This window comes from Brassica rapa, chromosome A02, assembly GCF_000309985.2.
Source record: "Brassica rapa cultivar Chiifu-401-42 chromosome A02, CAAS_Brap_v3.01, whole genome shotgun sequence".
Lineage (NCBI taxonomy): Eukaryota > Viridiplantae > Streptophyta > Magnoliopsida > Brassicales > Brassicaceae > Brassica > Brassica rapa.
The window spans coordinates 276,625-291,904 of NC_024796.2; the positions used below are offsets into that span (position 1 = coordinate 276,625).

The 15,280-nt window shown below is 33.8% G+C and overlaps 3 protein-coding genes across 4 annotated transcripts; 2 read left to right on the top strand and 1 right to left on the bottom strand.

The window, feature by feature from the left end:
• The first annotated feature begins 369 nt into the window (after positions 1-369).
• Positions 370-2,591, top strand: LOC103850440 (uncharacterized protein C24B11.05). The gene is made up of 8 exons (XM_009127192.3): positions 370-501; positions 1,064-1,128; positions 1,211-1,276; positions 1,361-1,458; positions 1,566-1,691; positions 1,778-2,047; positions 2,150-2,215; positions 2,304-2,591. The coding sequence occupies exons 2-8, from the start codon at positions 1,068-1,070 to the stop codon at positions 2,457-2,459; spliced, it is 843 nt and encodes a 280-aa protein (XP_009125440.1). The 5' UTR covers positions 370-501; positions 1,064-1,067; the 3' UTR covers positions 2,460-2,591.
• Positions 2,592-8,959: 6,368 nt separating this feature from the next.
• EXPA9 (expansin-A9-like) lies at positions 8,960-10,448 on the top strand. The gene is made up of 3 exons (NM_001302027.1): positions 8,960-9,116; positions 9,206-9,524; positions 10,139-10,448. The coding sequence occupies exons 1-3, from the start codon at positions 8,960-8,962 to the stop codon at positions 10,446-10,448; spliced, it is 786 nt and encodes a 261-aa protein (NP_001288956.1).
• A 1,856-nt stretch (positions 10,449-12,304) lies between these two features.
• On the bottom strand, positions 12,305-15,131 carry LOC103850442 (probable serine/threonine-protein kinase PBL11). 2 transcript variants are annotated; one of them, XM_033283894.1, is made up of 7 exons: positions 14,588-15,131; positions 14,347-14,428; positions 13,706-14,013; positions 13,467-13,602; positions 13,239-13,381; positions 13,043-13,166; positions 12,305-12,919 (listed from the first exon to the last, which is right to left on the bottom strand). In XM_033283894.1, exons 2-7 carry the CDS (start codon positions 14,396-14,398, stop codon positions 12,516-12,518), a joined length of 1,167 nt encoding a protein of 388 aa, XP_033139785.1. In that variant the 5' UTR covers positions 14,399-14,428; positions 14,588-15,131; the 3' UTR covers positions 12,305-12,515. The 2 variants fall into 2 exon arrangements, with proteins under 2 accessions (XP_033139785.1, XP_009125442.2); XM_009127194.3 differs by having other exon boundaries at positions 14,347-15,088.
• Positions 15,132-15,280: the final 149 nt, after the last annotated feature.

A 15,280-nucleotide genomic window follows, 5' to 3' on the forward strand; every position in this document is an offset into this window, starting at 1 on the left:
AATTAATATTATACGACCGGACTCCAAATATCCAAAAGAATATGACTATTGTGATATAAAACCACAAGTTTTATAGAAATTTCTCATATATATGTTATATAGATGTCTTTGTTTCTGTAAAACATTCATATGATACAAAAAAAAGAACATTCATATGATACATACAATTATTGCAACATTTCATATATTAGCACCAAATAAGAAAGAGTATGGCGTGGCCATCCTCTTAAATTTGACTTGTACGTTAGAACTTAGAAACACACACACGGTTTTAGTTAAAAGTAGCTAGGAGAAATTAGCTAAGTATAATAATATATAGTTAAAATTTGAGAAAATGCTTAAAATTTTGCAAATAGCTTTTAATGATCGAAAAGAGCCGGAGAGAGTTTCCTATTTAAACCCTTTCTCTGACTCTCTCCATCCTTCCCCTACACTTCTCTCTCTCTCCCTCCCTCTTAGGATACAATTACTCGACTCTGCCAGTTTCTGTTCAAAGCTAAGGTAGAACTACTAAGTTGTACTCCTTCAACACCTTCCTGTTTCCTTTTTCTGTTTAGGAACATTACGTTGGTTCTGTGTTTTGCTTTCAAAATTCAAACTCCTTGCCGTTTAATCGTGTTTCCTCCATTTCCTAAAAAACTAGTTAATACATAGACAATTACATAGTGTTAAGAACTATTTACATTGTGTTATCCACACACGTGTTAGTCTTATATGTATACATGATACGTGCACAAACACATATATTATCGTTTGTATCTAGTATGCTGATAATTATTTGGGAAAGTAATCAATCAGTGGTTGTAATTCGCTGAATCTCTCAGTTCACGTTTTAAAACATCTTATCACGATTTTCTTGGGACACAAGCAACTATGTCCACTCATTTCACAAATTATTTCTGTTATTTGTTTTCTGTTTTTTTCCTTCATAAGTACAAATCTAATCTGAAAAATCCATTTCGAACATTATTATCCATGAATCTCTGTGATACCGAATTAAAGCCCCTATTTAAAGTAACAAATATTTAAAACTTTTCTTCTGTGATCCAATCAATTGTTTCAGAGAAATGGAGTTCGAAAACCGGTACGGGCTTTCAGCGACGCAGAAGTACGACTGTCTCTTGTTCGGTACGTCCTTAGCCATAATATACCAATGAACTTAATTAAATTACACGAAAAGTAACCTGACCAGCTTATCAAAAATTATTAGATTTGGACGACACTCTTTATCCTCTTAGCACCGGACTCGCCAGAGAATGTGGGAAGAACATCAAAGGTAACATTCTTGCTTTGCTATCAACTTTTCGATTAATAAACCATTTCTGACATTTTTTTTTTGTTTTTTTTTCCGGTATGATAGATTATATGGTCGAGAAACTAGGTATACCGAAGGACAAAATCGTTGAATTGTCTAATCTTCTTTACAAGAACTATGGAACAACAATGGCCGGTCTTAGAGTACGTGATCATTATTCAATAACATTTATAAATCTCAATTTTGCGTAGGCCTTTTATTTATTATTGGTATTAACCTGCTTAACCCGATACATCTTCTCGTTTTCTAGGCGATCGGATATGACTTTGACTACGACGAATATCACTCTTTTGTCCACGGTCGTTTACCGTACGACAACATAAAACCTGACCCTGTTCTTCGAAGCATCTTGCTTAGCCTTCCTCTCCGGAAAGTCGTATGTACCACAATCATATTTTTTATATAACATACACTATTATAGTTTTGATAAATAACTAAGCAGCATTTTCCTCCCGTTATTAGATATTTACCAACGCGGATAGAGTTCACGCGGCCAAGGCGTTGAAGAAGTTGGGATTAGAGGATTGTTTCGAAGGGATCATATGTTTCGAAACGCTTAACCCGACGCACACAAACGCTGCGTCTGAAAATTCGGAGATATTTGATATCGTTGGACATTTCGACCTGTCTGAGCCGGTCGGTTCACTCCCTAAAACGCCTATTGTGTGTAAACCTTCTGAGTCCGCTATTGAGAAAGCCCTCGAGATCGCCAATATTGATCCTAACCGAACGGTATAGCTTACCGGGTTAACACAATTAATTTTTATTTCGATTTTTTTTTCTTAAAACGAGGATATATATAACACAATAATTTTTATTTATTTCTCTTGGCAGCTCTTCTTTGAGGACAGTGTTCGAAATGTACAAGCTGGAAAACGCGTTGGTCTTCACACGGTTCTGGTACTATTACTTTAGTTAGACAGGCCTAACCGGAATCTAAATTAATTAAACCGAGTTTGAAGTTTACTCTTGAGTTTGTTGTTTTCAGGTTGGTTCACCAAACAAAGTCAAAGGAGCTGATTACGCCTTGGAAAACATTCACAACATGAAGGAGGCATTACCAGAGTTATGGGAGTCCGACAGAAAATCATCGGATGTTGGATATTCCGGCAAGGTCGCCGTTGAGACGTCTGTTAGAGCTTAGAATTGTTTTATCGTTGTACCTAATTTTCCTCCACTGTCATTTTCAATTTTTTTTTCAAATGACCTATGTCATTTTCGTTTTCCGAGTCGTGTTCATAAGTTCAAATAAAAATCACGAAATAATTTCCCTTTAGTTACATGAGAACTGAATAATTTTAAAACCGCTGGATCGGGTGTAATTCAAAACTAATTCAAAATTCTAGTCCAATAATTTCAGAAAATTTTAAAATCATAAATCAGTAAAATCTTACCATATCATTTTTGCTATTGAGCGGGACTTCTGGTCCAGTAGTAATGGTAGTGGACGGGTTTTGGATGCAAACACATTCCGGATTCGATACTTCTGCTGTGGAAACTAAGATACATTGTTGCGGATACGTCCGTATGAAAACCCATGAGAGAACCTGTCGTGGGCTGCACCTCTCACCCGGAAATTAGGTCTGTATCTTTAATAGATCCGGGTTTAATCCCTTTCTTTTTCAAAAAAAAAATCATTTTTGCTAGTGAATAGTAGTTTATACAGGGCATCTTCAAAATGCTCGATAACCATACATGAACTTCTCTGGTCAATAATTGAATAGATAACATTATAATTGGGCCCAAAACCTTCATCATTCTCAGCAACAAACTGACATTACATCAGACGGTCATTAATGACGTTGCTGGCAGCAGAGGAATTATTAACTAGAGTCACAGCAATCTACACCGTTATGAAAAAGACGCGTGTCACACTCAATAACAAACTGTGTTTACATCGGAGACGGTCATTAAGGGCCCAGTCAGCGGTCGCGGGAGTTTGCAGATACCGGTAGTTGCGGTTTCTAACAGTTTTAATAAATTTGTACGACTGGTATTACGATTAGAAATTAGTGCGTTTGTGGGATATTTATGATTGTTTAACTACCAAATGCAGCTATAGTTAAATAATAAATTAACAATATTTACATTTTATATAATTATTGAAATATCAAAAATCATAATATTATAATAAATATAAAAATTATATTTAGAAAGTTATAGTTTTAAATTTTTAAATTATAAAAAAGGTTTTTATTTTTAAAATTTATAATATTAATGAAAATACAATAGATATATTTTAGTATTTTTATAGTTTCAATTTAAATTTTTTATTGAATATTTTTATTTTTGTATTTGTATTGTTTTGAAAAAAAGAAAAAAAAATTACTCTTCCGCAACCGCAAACGCTAGCTGAAACCAACTTTTGAATTTAAGAGGTTTAGAGCAGTTTGAAGCGGTTTAGAGCGGTTTGAGTGATTGTTGCAAAAAACCAACAACCGCTACAAACCGCAAAGCCCCATTTGCGGGTGGTAGCGAAAAAACCAGTCATGCCCTAAATCTCACACCCGTTGTTTACAACATCTCCAACAAGAGGATTTAGATTTAGGTTCTAAAAATACATACTTCATATGTTTCACAAAAATAATTTTTCTAACACATTAAATCACTATAATAAATGAGGAGATTTAGTTTTGGGTTCTAAAACACATTAAATCACTTTTTTACTAATTTCCTAGCCATTTGCTATCTTACATGAAGGTTCACTTAGAGCCGGTAGATGCAACGATTCTTGTTCAAGATGAGAGTTGAGGTTTCAGATGGTGTTGCGATGTCACTTGTTATTGTGACTAATTGTTTGTTGTTGAAGATTTGGAGATGTGGTTTGAGCTTTTATTAGGTTGGATCACAAGTGATAATTTCTATATCTCTTATAACGTTTTATTGAACTTTTTGAAGTTTGTGTCTCTATCCTTGTTTACCCTTGAACTTTATGTTAGGGTTTTGGCCCATTGGGTCGCACATTGTGGTTTGTACGATGTTGCTATTAGTCTTGTAATCGTTTAAATTTAGTAATGAAGACATCGGTGCACAAAAAATATCATTTTCTGCAATTTTCAATTTTAAATATCTTTTAACCAATAATAATTCAATAAAATCAATTAATTTTCTTGAAATTTACAATTTTTTTCACAGAGAACACAAAATATATATTTTTGTGAAACAATTTTTTTTTCTAAAATATCTATCTTTTTGAAACAGAAGGAGTATATACACTTTGGATTATGTTTCCGTAAAGTTTAGAACTCTACAATTTACATACATATATATAATCTATACATATATATGATATATATATATATATACTTTTAGAACCTCAAAACTAAAACCCTTCAATAAGGTTACTTGTACTCTTTTTAAATGACAAAAAAATATAGAGCTTTTTTTTTTTGCTAAATTCAAAAATTATAGAGCTTTGAAAGTTCATTCAATGGCGAGTCTCCCCACCGTTCTCGTTACTGCCGTTAGCGAGAACAGGTACTCACTGTTTCCTTTGCAGGTCGTTGGGATTAAAACGTCCAAAATCTGAATGCATGTGGAGTTTATTATATATATGTGATGGTCTGTCGAACTATATCCTAAAATTGCATTCGTTATTTTCGGAACAGCTCTTTGTTTTCACGAAGATGATGATCTTGCTTAGAAGTCGGACGAGTTTGTGACAAAGGGGTTAGCCAGAACTTCTGAAGGAAAAGAGACAATAGAAGGAGAAGCTGATGTTTTCATTGGTGATATAAAGGATCATCGCAGAAACTTGCTTTGATATATATTTAATTTTTCAATATAAGATTTGATCGATCTAAAGGTCTCAAAAATAGCTTGAAAGCTTTGAGAAAGATATACACTTGATACTAATAGCGTAGAGATCAAGGTATGTCGGGTCTAATCATATGGACTTCACTTTTGTTGAGCCCTTAACTCTAGGCTTATAAATAAATAAGTCGGCCGAAAGCCCATGATTCTATAGCTTGGCCACGGGCCGGCTCTGGATAAAGCTTGCGATCTTGGCTAAAAATCAGATTGAACCAGTTCTCAACCAAAGATTTAAAGGCTAGATCTCATCTCTTAGGTCACCTCTCGTTTATAAATCTTTATCTTTTGTTGCAACTGAAAATTTGGGATGTCACCTGCTTTAAGAATTAAACGCATGGGGATATGCTACGCGCATATCTGGCTTATGCAATTTATCATGATTTTATTGTAAGTCAACATAGGAAACTTGTTTTGATATATATTACTTTTTTCAATCTTGGGGTTGATCGATATAAAGGTCTCAAACAGAGCTTGAAAGCCTTGAGAAAGATATACACTTGATACTAACGTAGCGTGGAGTTCAAGGTATGTCGGATCTAATGATATGGACTTCACATTGTTGAGCCCTTAACTCTAGGCTTATACGGGTTTTTTTTTGTAACTTGGCTTTTGTATGGTATTTTGGATATTGTATTCAAGTAAAGATTATAGTACATATAAATGTGGATATTAAAATATAGAAAAAGACAGCCATAATTGCTATCCAAGTGTAAATATAACAATTTGACCAACTACCTTCTGCGCATATATTATAAAACGATTTATAAGTCAAAACTTGCCATGACCTTATAGGCTTATGCGAGTACTTTCTCGAATCTCGATCTTATATGCTAATGATTGTACCAAATGAATCGTAGATTCTCTTCCTCCACATCTAAATATGTATTCCAAATTCCAACATAAGATACGACTCATGGATTATTTTACATATACGATTCAACATAAGGCCTTATAACGTATACACATCGCGGGTTTAGTTATACGAATCGGAATTTCCTTATATTTAAAATGATTATAGAACAGAGAATAAGAATTCGTACGTTGTATACAAAGTCCAACACGTACCGTAAGTTTAGTTGCAGGGGAAAATGAAAAAGTCAAATGCTGAAAATGTACGCTGGAGCACTTAATGAATATTTTCATGTTACTATGTTCCTACATTATGTTTCATAACAATTAATACCGGTCACCGACTAGCTGATAATTTGATATATACATAATAATAGTTATGCATATATGATATATAAACTTATAAACATATGTTTCTTACATATAGGAAGAATATATCATTTCTTAGTTGAAGTATATAAAATAACATTTTGAAAACAAAACTAAAATGTTCAAACGATGTTTATTATGAGATTAAATAAACAAAATCTAGTATAAATTTCTATCTATATGATTAATGAAATACTTATATCAACTAGGAAATAATAAAACAAGAAAATGTAACGTGGGGACGGTTTCGGTTATACATTGGGTAGCATTAAACTATTGCTCGGTGTCAATTAGTACGGACGAAGTGCGATCTAAAACAAGAAAATGTATCTGTTTGCTTCTAAAACAACTCTAGCAAATATTAAACGCACATGCATTAGTCTCTCTTTACTAGTTTCTCATAAAACTATTAGGTAAACGAGCTGACAAATTATTAATCCTTAAAAAATTAACTCACATGTAGTAACAATTTAATAGTACATTTATATCAAACAAATTTTTTTTTATAAATTGTCGTAAAATGTCATAAATGATTAATTCTAGGTGAACATTCTTGGAAACAATCACATGTGCTTCTTGAAGCTTAACTTAAAATAAATCTCTGACGTTTATTGACTTCTCGTTTAATTAAACTTACTTGCCTACTATCTAAGACTATATGTATAAACAGTGCACAATGTAATTAGAATACAATTTGTTGAATCGATAAAAACCCAACAAGAGTGTGAAAACATTTATGGTGTACGTAACGTAGTAGAAATAAATATATAAATATCGAAGCCCTAATAAGGGGGTAATGGCTTACGTACCTTGAGATCAATTATTTAAATTGGCAATAAATGAAGCCACATGGATATAGTGGTCGATATTTTAAATTTATAACTATGATTTATATATACATATATGAAGATAGTTCCTGGGTTGCTAGAAATAATTTTGATTGACAATATACGTGTTAGACTTTTAGTATATTTTTATTGTATTTTTGTTCTTTATACATATTTGTATCAGAATTAGTTACGATGTACATTACATTTGGAAAACCATACATATTTCTCGTTACAATCGATTAAACTCATTTGTTGCTTTTCCTTACGATCATTCAAACACATTTATTCATGTGTTTTTCTAACCCACTCAGATGCGTTCACTTAGTATATTATCACTTAAGAATGAATATATGCGTCGCTATGTGTGTGGTAAAACGTGATTATGGTCCCTGCAATCAGTTGAGTCCCAACTGCATCGACACACGGTCCTGTTAAATGCGTTACCGTATTTTCCGTGTACTCATACGGACACTCTAGTCTCATTTTTTTTGGGAAACTCTAGTCTCATTTATAGTCCAGAAACAACAACAAAATCTACAGAGATTTAATTAGCAACTGTATAAGAGTATCAATAATTAAAGTTGATTACTTGATTGTAACTTGTATTCACTTTAGCAAAAAAAAAAAAACTTGTGTTTTACTAATATGAAATAGATGGGAGAAAGGGAATTCATTCCCATTATCAAATATCTGTAACCATTTATCTTTTTCAATAATTCTTTAATTTCATATGACTTTTGATCGAGAAAATTATTGCTGTGAGTTGAATCGGAGGTGATCTACGTACGAGCTCATGTGGGATTTCCAATTGGCACAACTCGCAAATTGACCAAAGAAAAATGCATGAGGTGACCATGTGCGGACCACGTGCGTTTGCTATCCTTTTGGCTTATATAAAAAAACATACTTAGCTGACTTGCAACAGATAAAAAACATTTTAACCTTAGTATATTCATATTTACAAGCTTTTATAATGGATTTATGAACTTTAGAAAAGGATTTCCCAATAATTAATTGTTCAAGCAATTATTCTCTAGATGTTTTCCATATATAGTTTTTAGGTATTCGCGTTTGGTTGATAGAATGATAGACATAAATCCAATACTTTTATTTAACCTAACAAAAACAAATAAAACAAGATCAAAAGTCTTGATAAGGAAAAAGCTCAGAAAATGCTTTACGGAAAGTCAGAAACAAGTGTTCAGTTATTCTCTTTGCACTTTCTTGAAGAATAAGTACCAAATATTGATTATTTTAGCTTTATAATAAATTACCTTTTGCATTCCCTTTAATTTTAAAATTTACAACTATAGACTTTTTCAGATAACACATCTAAATATCATAAAATCAATTGATGTTCTCCACAATGTATATTTTACTTGTTAAAGAAATATTATTCACTGATTTTTATTAATGATGAAGTAAGCATGCACAAACAAAAAATAAAATTTATTTATTTTATATAAAACAGTTCAACAATAATTTACTTTTATTCACTACAACCAGTCAATAATTATTTTGGATGGGAAATTTAAACTCTTCTGAGTTCGGTGGAATATAATAGAAATATTTATTAGATCCATGAGGAAAAAATTGCGGAACTACATATAATTTATAAAAAAAAAATATAAAATAAAAAGAAAATCATAATAGAATAAAGCGGTAAGCTCTTTAGACGCCCTGCTCTCTTCCTCCATAAGTAGCCTTCCTACTATCCTCATCCCTCACACAACTCTCCTCTTCCTCTCTCTTTCAGAAAAGATCTTTCCGTACTGAAGAAAAAATGGCGGCAAAAGTAATGACTGTAATGGCGGTTATGGTGGTTGCTGCTCTAACCACAACCACAGTAAAGGCCAGAATCCCCGGAGTTTACACCGGAGGTCCCTGGGTCAACGCTCACGCCACCTTCTACGGTGAAGCTGATGCTTCAGGAACTATGGGTACACACCCTTTAAACAAAACTTTATTTAAAGTCAAGTTCCTGAACACACTATCGTTGAATAAACATTTAACTAACGTTTTGTTGCAGGTGGTGCGTGCGGGTACGGGAATTTATATAGCCAAGGTTACGGTGTGAACACGGCGGCTTTAAGCACGGCCTTGTTTAACAATGGTTTGAGCTGTGGTGCTTGCTTTGAGCTCAAGTGTGTCAATGATCCAGGCTGGTGTCTTCCCGGGAACCCATCAATCCTTATCACCGCAACTAATTTCTGTCCACCTAACTTTGCTCAAGCTAGCGACAATGGTGGTTGGTGTAACCCTCCTCGTGAGCACTTTGATCTCGCCATGCCTATGTTTTTAACCATCGCTAAGTATAGGGCCGGTATCGTCCCCGTCTCTTACCGCAGGTAAAAATCTTCATCTCTCTATAGTCCACTCTATTTTTATTTCTCTTAGAGCATGATTAACGGGAATTTTTAAAGTGAAATTCTTAGAATAGGATTCTTAACGGAATAAAAAACCGTCTTTTAACTAAAAAACTAAAAACCGGCTTCTGAATTTTTTTAGTTAAAAGTTTAAAAATGGTTTCTTATATTCCGTTAAGAATCCACTCTAAGAACCCCATTAATCATGTTCTTAGTCATAAAAAAACGTCAAAAGATAATGCGTCCGGGTAAAATCCTGAAGGTGATTCAGTAATTTACACGTCTCAATCCATGAGATTCGGGGACATTTTCTTTTGCATTGAAGTCAGCTAAGATCCGACACTTCTTCACTTCACCCCATACATTTGCCGGGTCATCGATATAACCCAAAATCGACCCGGGTCATCAAAAACATACTATAAACTCACTCCCTTTCATGACGTTACGTAAAATTATTATATATTTTATCTAGTTTATTAATTTGTTTTAAATATGATACCAACGTAAAAAACATCAGTCTAAGCTATAAAGAGTTTCATTGAGTATACTTTTTCAGACATAACTAATTGCAATATATATTTTTGGGGGTGTTGCAGGGTTCCATGTAGGAAGAAGGGAGGTATGAGATTCACGATCAATGGATCCAAGTACTTCAACTTGGTGCTAGTCACTAACGTAGCCGGAGCCGGAAACGTCCAGATGGTTAGTGTTAAGGGAAGCAACACAGGTTGGTTAGGTCTTAGCCGCAACTGGGGACAAAACTGGCAATCAAACGCAATTCTGGTCGGCCAATCTCTTTCTTTCCGAGTCAAAACCTCCGATGGCCGAAGCTCCACCTCCAACAACATCGTTCCGAGTAACTGGCAATTTGGTCAGACTTTCTCCGGCAAGAACTTCCGCGTCTGATTTCTAGAAGATAAAACAATAATCTGCCGAAGATATATTTGAAGTTTTTTTCCCTCTCATATATATATATTTACGTGTCTTTAAAATTAGTTATGATTTGGAACTGGGGTTTCTACCATTTTCCCTTATTTTCTCAGGGAAAGTATTGGGGTTGCTTGGTTTGGAAGTTAGGTTTTATTTTAAAACATTAAGACTTTGTTTTTGTTTTTGGTGTGTTATGTCTTGTTCGGTTATGTAGAGAAGGCTGAAGCGGCTTCAAAAAGAAAGGGCTGGGATAAAGATAATTGTAGCCCGCAGCTCTCCTTTACGCTCTGATTGTATTTAGTATATATATATATATATGATACTAAACTTGGATTTTCCATCTATATAAATAAATGATTGGCTATTCATTTTGATACCATTTATTTATCTCCAATCTGTTAAAATACTAAAGTAATGAATGTATTGCTTATGTTGGTTTGTTGTGTTTGACTTTCAAATAGCGTTTAGAAAATATTCAAACTTCATATTTGCTTTTTAAATTTTGAGTATCAAATTTATTCGCCTTTAAATAAAACTGTCCCTTATCGTTCCCGTAAAGTCACTATACTTTGAACATTCAAACCTATAAGCACGGAATCTATAGATTTATACGGCCCATAATTCGGGATATACGGTGTACCATACGTACATTGGCATGTACTTATGTAAGAGGTGATGCACTGAGGAGAATAAAATTCATGTGATGTGATATAAATGCTTAACACCATCATCATGTGCAATCTGCTAACACAATTTATCAGAGAAAAACAACATAAAGTAATATAAGATATTGAATAAGATTTTACAGAATCTTATCTTTTATTCTGATGATTTAGTTGATGGACCAACCAATGTATAATTCGTTTTTTATCTATAGATACTTTGTTACATACTTACATTACTGTTGGGGGTTTTATTTATCCCATGACAATGTTTCATATGGTTACACTTACATCTAGATGCATACTATTTAGATAGCATCAGCCAGTAATGTAATAACAACGGCCTTAGTTTTTTTTCCTCTTTATTTCTTTCGAGACGAGGTATTTAATTTGTTAGTTACCGTGCATGTACATCATTTCAATTTATAAACGTTCATATGTAAAATTGTAAATAATGGTAGTATCTTTTCATATTATAATCGTAATTAGTTTATGTGGCTGGTCGAGATGGACAATTTCATCTTAACTGAGGCCATCAATATGAATCAGAGTAGCATTTTAATTTAAGATTTTTTTGCCTTTAAAAGGTTTCAGTTTCCTTTAAGCAGCAATACACAAACATAAAGTTGCGATAAAAATAAAGATATACCCATATATATAAATATAAGTATCTGTCTATTTGGTTGGTTCACCTGCAAGAAAGATAGAAAGATTAAAGATGGTGGAAAGCATAAATCCTATATCATCTCAATCTCATCTTTAAAGCATCAATATTTTTCGGCACAAAAGAACAATAGACGAACGTAAGAAAATCACCGGTGACTTCAAATGTGACATCTTACTTGTTAGTTGGGTCGATTCCCAATTCGTTTTTAAACAAAAGATAAGATATCTTAATTTATTTATCATAGGAGATGCCATAATTCATAACCAAATATATGAACACAAAAATGTAATAACATATATGTTCGGCCAGAAAAAGATGTGACAACTTATTTCTGATTTATAGAAGTGAAAAGTTATATCCTTAGTTTAGTTTATCTTTGGTTCAAAATATAGTTTAAGCAACTTCTCTATTTTTCCAACTAAAAACTAATAAAGCCTATAACTACAGCCGTTAATGAATCTTCACTAATGGATTAGTTGACTAAAACATAAATATAATCTTGATAGTTGAGTAAAATAGTAACCAAACATGCATATAATCTTTGATAGGTAAGTAATATAGTAACCAACATATTAATAATCTTGTCAACACTAGTAGTATATTAACCAAAATACATATAATATTGATAGTTGAATGAACATACTATTAATATTGCCAGCACTAATCTTGTAATCTGTAATCTAAATCCCCGGTGAAATCACATCTTGTGGATTGTTACATAATTGAAGGCCTAGGATAATTCACAGCTTGTGGAGATTTGTTGTTGCTGTCACTGCTGGGTTGAAGACTCTGCTGTTCTTTTGGTGTTTCCTTTGGGACATGAAGTTCTTCAAGTGTCTTGACGATTTCATTCATGTTTGGTCTAACCTTGTAATCTATAGTTATGCAGTCGAGTGCAAGACCTGCAATTTTTAAAGCCTGGGTAAGCGAGTATTGACCTTGGAGACGAGGATCCATCACTCGGAGAAGCCTTCTTTTGTTTGTTAAGTAAGGTCTTGCCCATTCCACTAGATTATGTTCTCCTACTGGCTGGTTCTTGTCTATGGCTCGTCTTCCTGATAACAACTCCAGTAACACAACCCCGAAGCTGTACACATCGCTCTTTGCCGATAAATGACCTTTCAAAATTTAACAAGAACATCAGTTTTTTTTGTTGCATTGATCATAAAAAGCAATAGGAAAAGCACATGTACACAAACATATCTGTGTGGTAAAAAAAAATAAAATAAATACAAACATACCAGTAGCTAAATACTCTGGAGCAGCGTATCCTTGAGTTCCCACGACTCTGGTAGTTACATGGCTAATGTCACCCATTGGACCATCTCTAGCCAACCCGAAGTCTGAAAGCTTTGCGTTGTAGTTCTGTATATACACAGAAACATTATATATAAAACAAAGCTACACACAAAGGTATCAATCAATCATGTATCTTACTGAATCTAGCAAGATGTTAGATGCTTTGAAGTCTCGGTAAATAACTTGAGGTTGAGCATTGTGAAGAAAAGCGAGTCCTCTAGCTGCACCAAGAGCCATTCGAACCCGCGTGTTCCATGAAAGTGGCTGAAAGAATGTTCCTTCTGTTTTTGAGAAATCAGAAAAAAACATATTATATTGAATATATTTCTCATGAGCTTTGTTCCCTTTCAAGTTATTTGAACTTACTTCTGAATAAGTGATTCTCAAGACTACCACGAGGCATGAACGTGTATACAAGTAGCCTTTGTTCTTCATCCAAGCAGTATCCAATCAATTTCACAAGGTTAGGATGATCCAGCTGACCTAAATAATTGATCTCGGCCTGTTTTTTTTTTCCATAATGAAAAGAAAAAAAAAGGTTCAAGCACTCGGTTTTTGGAAATAGACTTGTGAAATAACAAAACAAAGAGATGTGACTAACTAACCAGCCATTCTCGATGACCTTGAAGGCCTTCTTGGTTAAGTCTTTTCACCGCAATGACGATTCCGTTCCCCGGTTTGGAAGGAGCCAAGGAAGTCTCATCGATCCATCCTTTGAAAACGCGACCAAAACCACCTTCACCAACCATACTATCAGGCCTGAAGTTCCTCGTTGCTGACTTGAGTTCACTGAGGCTAAAGTTCTTCAGGTTAGCATTTTGCAATATCTCTCCTTCAGTTCGAGGCATATGAGAGAAGGAAGTAGTCGACGACCCCTTGCTCCCATCCCTACTCAAGAATTTCGAACTCAGCCCTACAAAAAATCTTCTCTCAGAACAGTTCACACACAAGAAATGGTTTATGAATCTGATTCTGTGGCGGCCTTTTAAGGTTCTCCAAATCTGGCAAGAACTGAATCAACATAATGACAGAAACAGCTTGAAGCTAACAGTTAATTATGCTCAGCCGACCGACAGTGTACTTTCCAGAGATTCCAACACTTAATTACTAATAATGGAAATAAATGGACTTCTACTCTGTCTGAACAATACAAACCTTTCTAATTCAGGACAAAGCAAGTGTGTAAGAACCACAAATCATTAAAATTTAATACTAAAAAGGCAAGAAATTGGGCAAGAAGACTCACATGTGCTGGAAGCAATATCTGTTCTGATCTGATTGCTGAAACAAGCTCCCATTTAAACACCAATGACTCACTCACGCTCTATCTATACTCTTGGATTAAGAGCAAAAAAAAAAAGAAAGAGAAAGAAAGATCAGAGTTTTAGGTGTGTAAACACAAACCCAGAAGAAGACGTATGAAATGGAGCAAACACTAATAAGGCTCAAGAAAACTCCAAAGGAGAAAGAGAAATGAAGGTTCCCACCAGAGAAGAAATAAAACTATAGAGCTGGGCTGGCTAATGATGAAATTCCAAACTTTTTCTTTGTCTCCTAACAGGAAAAGTCTTTTGTGATAAATATTTATTTTAATTGAAACCAAATAGAAATGTGCAATATGAGTTCTTTTTAGTTCTTTCATGTATCTCTCTCTTTCTGTTGGGACTTTGTTTTCTTCCTCATCCTTCTCTGTTCATCGTTGACTTATTGACTTTTTCCATAACCCTCTTTGGAGTCTACCACACTCCACACACAAGTGCCAGACAAAAAAATCTTACCTTATATGATTAGAAAAAAATAACCATCTTTTTTTTCTGTCAGCAAATAACCATCTATAAGAAGCATAAACGATGCATATGTCAAAAAGAGAAGCTTGATATCATAATTTAAAATTTACACTGAAAAGGATATATGTACGAATTATTATGACTTTCTCTTTAAAAAATTTATTTAACAAAAAAAAGATTGATACATTGTTCATGTGTATGGTTGCATATTGCTGCTAGCTTTTGAAATTTCTTGCTCAGTAGAAAAAAAGGATGTTAACTTTTTGAGTATTAATGAAATGGAATCTCTACTAATAAAAGGGAGCTTTTGAGGCTCCATAGGGTGTCCACATCAGCGGAAAAAATTTCTCCCGAAAGATGACACGTGGCATTAAATATAGTTTTACATTTTAA

Excerpts from the sequence above, each read along its gene's own strand:
- LOC103850440 (XM_009127192.3), top strand. The coding sequence starts at position 1,068 with ATGGAGTTCGAAAACCGGTACGGGCTTTCAGCGACGCAGAAGTACGAC. Across the intron at positions 1,129-1,210 it reads GTACGACTGTCTCTTGTTCG|ATTTGGACGACACTCTTTAT; the intron begins GTACGTCCTTAG and ends AAAAATTATTAG. Across the intron at positions 2,048-2,149 it reads ATATTGATCCTAACCGAACG|CTCTTCTTTGAGGACAGTGT; the intron begins GTATAGCTTACC and ends TTCTCTTGGCAG.
- EXPA9 (NM_001302027.1), top strand. The coding sequence starts at position 8,960 with ATGGCGGCAAAAGTAATGACTGTAATGGCGGTTATGGTGGTTGCTGCT. Across the intron at positions 9,117-9,205 it reads TGATGCTTCAGGAACTATGG|GTGGTGCGTGCGGGTACGGG; the intron begins GTACACACCCTT and ends GTTTTGTTGCAG. Across the intron at positions 9,525-10,138 it reads GTCCCCGTCTCTTACCGCAG|GGTTCCATGTAGGAAGAAGG; the intron begins GTAAAAATCTTC and ends GGGGTGTTGCAG.
- LOC103850442 (XM_033283894.1), bottom strand. The coding sequence starts at position 14,398 with ATGGGAGCTTGTTTCAGCAATCAGATCAGAACAGATATTGCTTCCAGC. Across the intron at positions 14,014-14,346 it reads AGATATTGCTTCCAGCACAT|GGCTGAGTTCGAAATTCTTG; the intron begins GTGAGTCTTCTT and ends GATTTTTTGTAG. Across the intron at positions 13,382-13,466 it reads TGAGAATCACTTATTCAGAA|AAGGAACATTCTTTCAGCCA; the intron begins GTAAGTTCAAAT and ends TCTCAAAAACAG.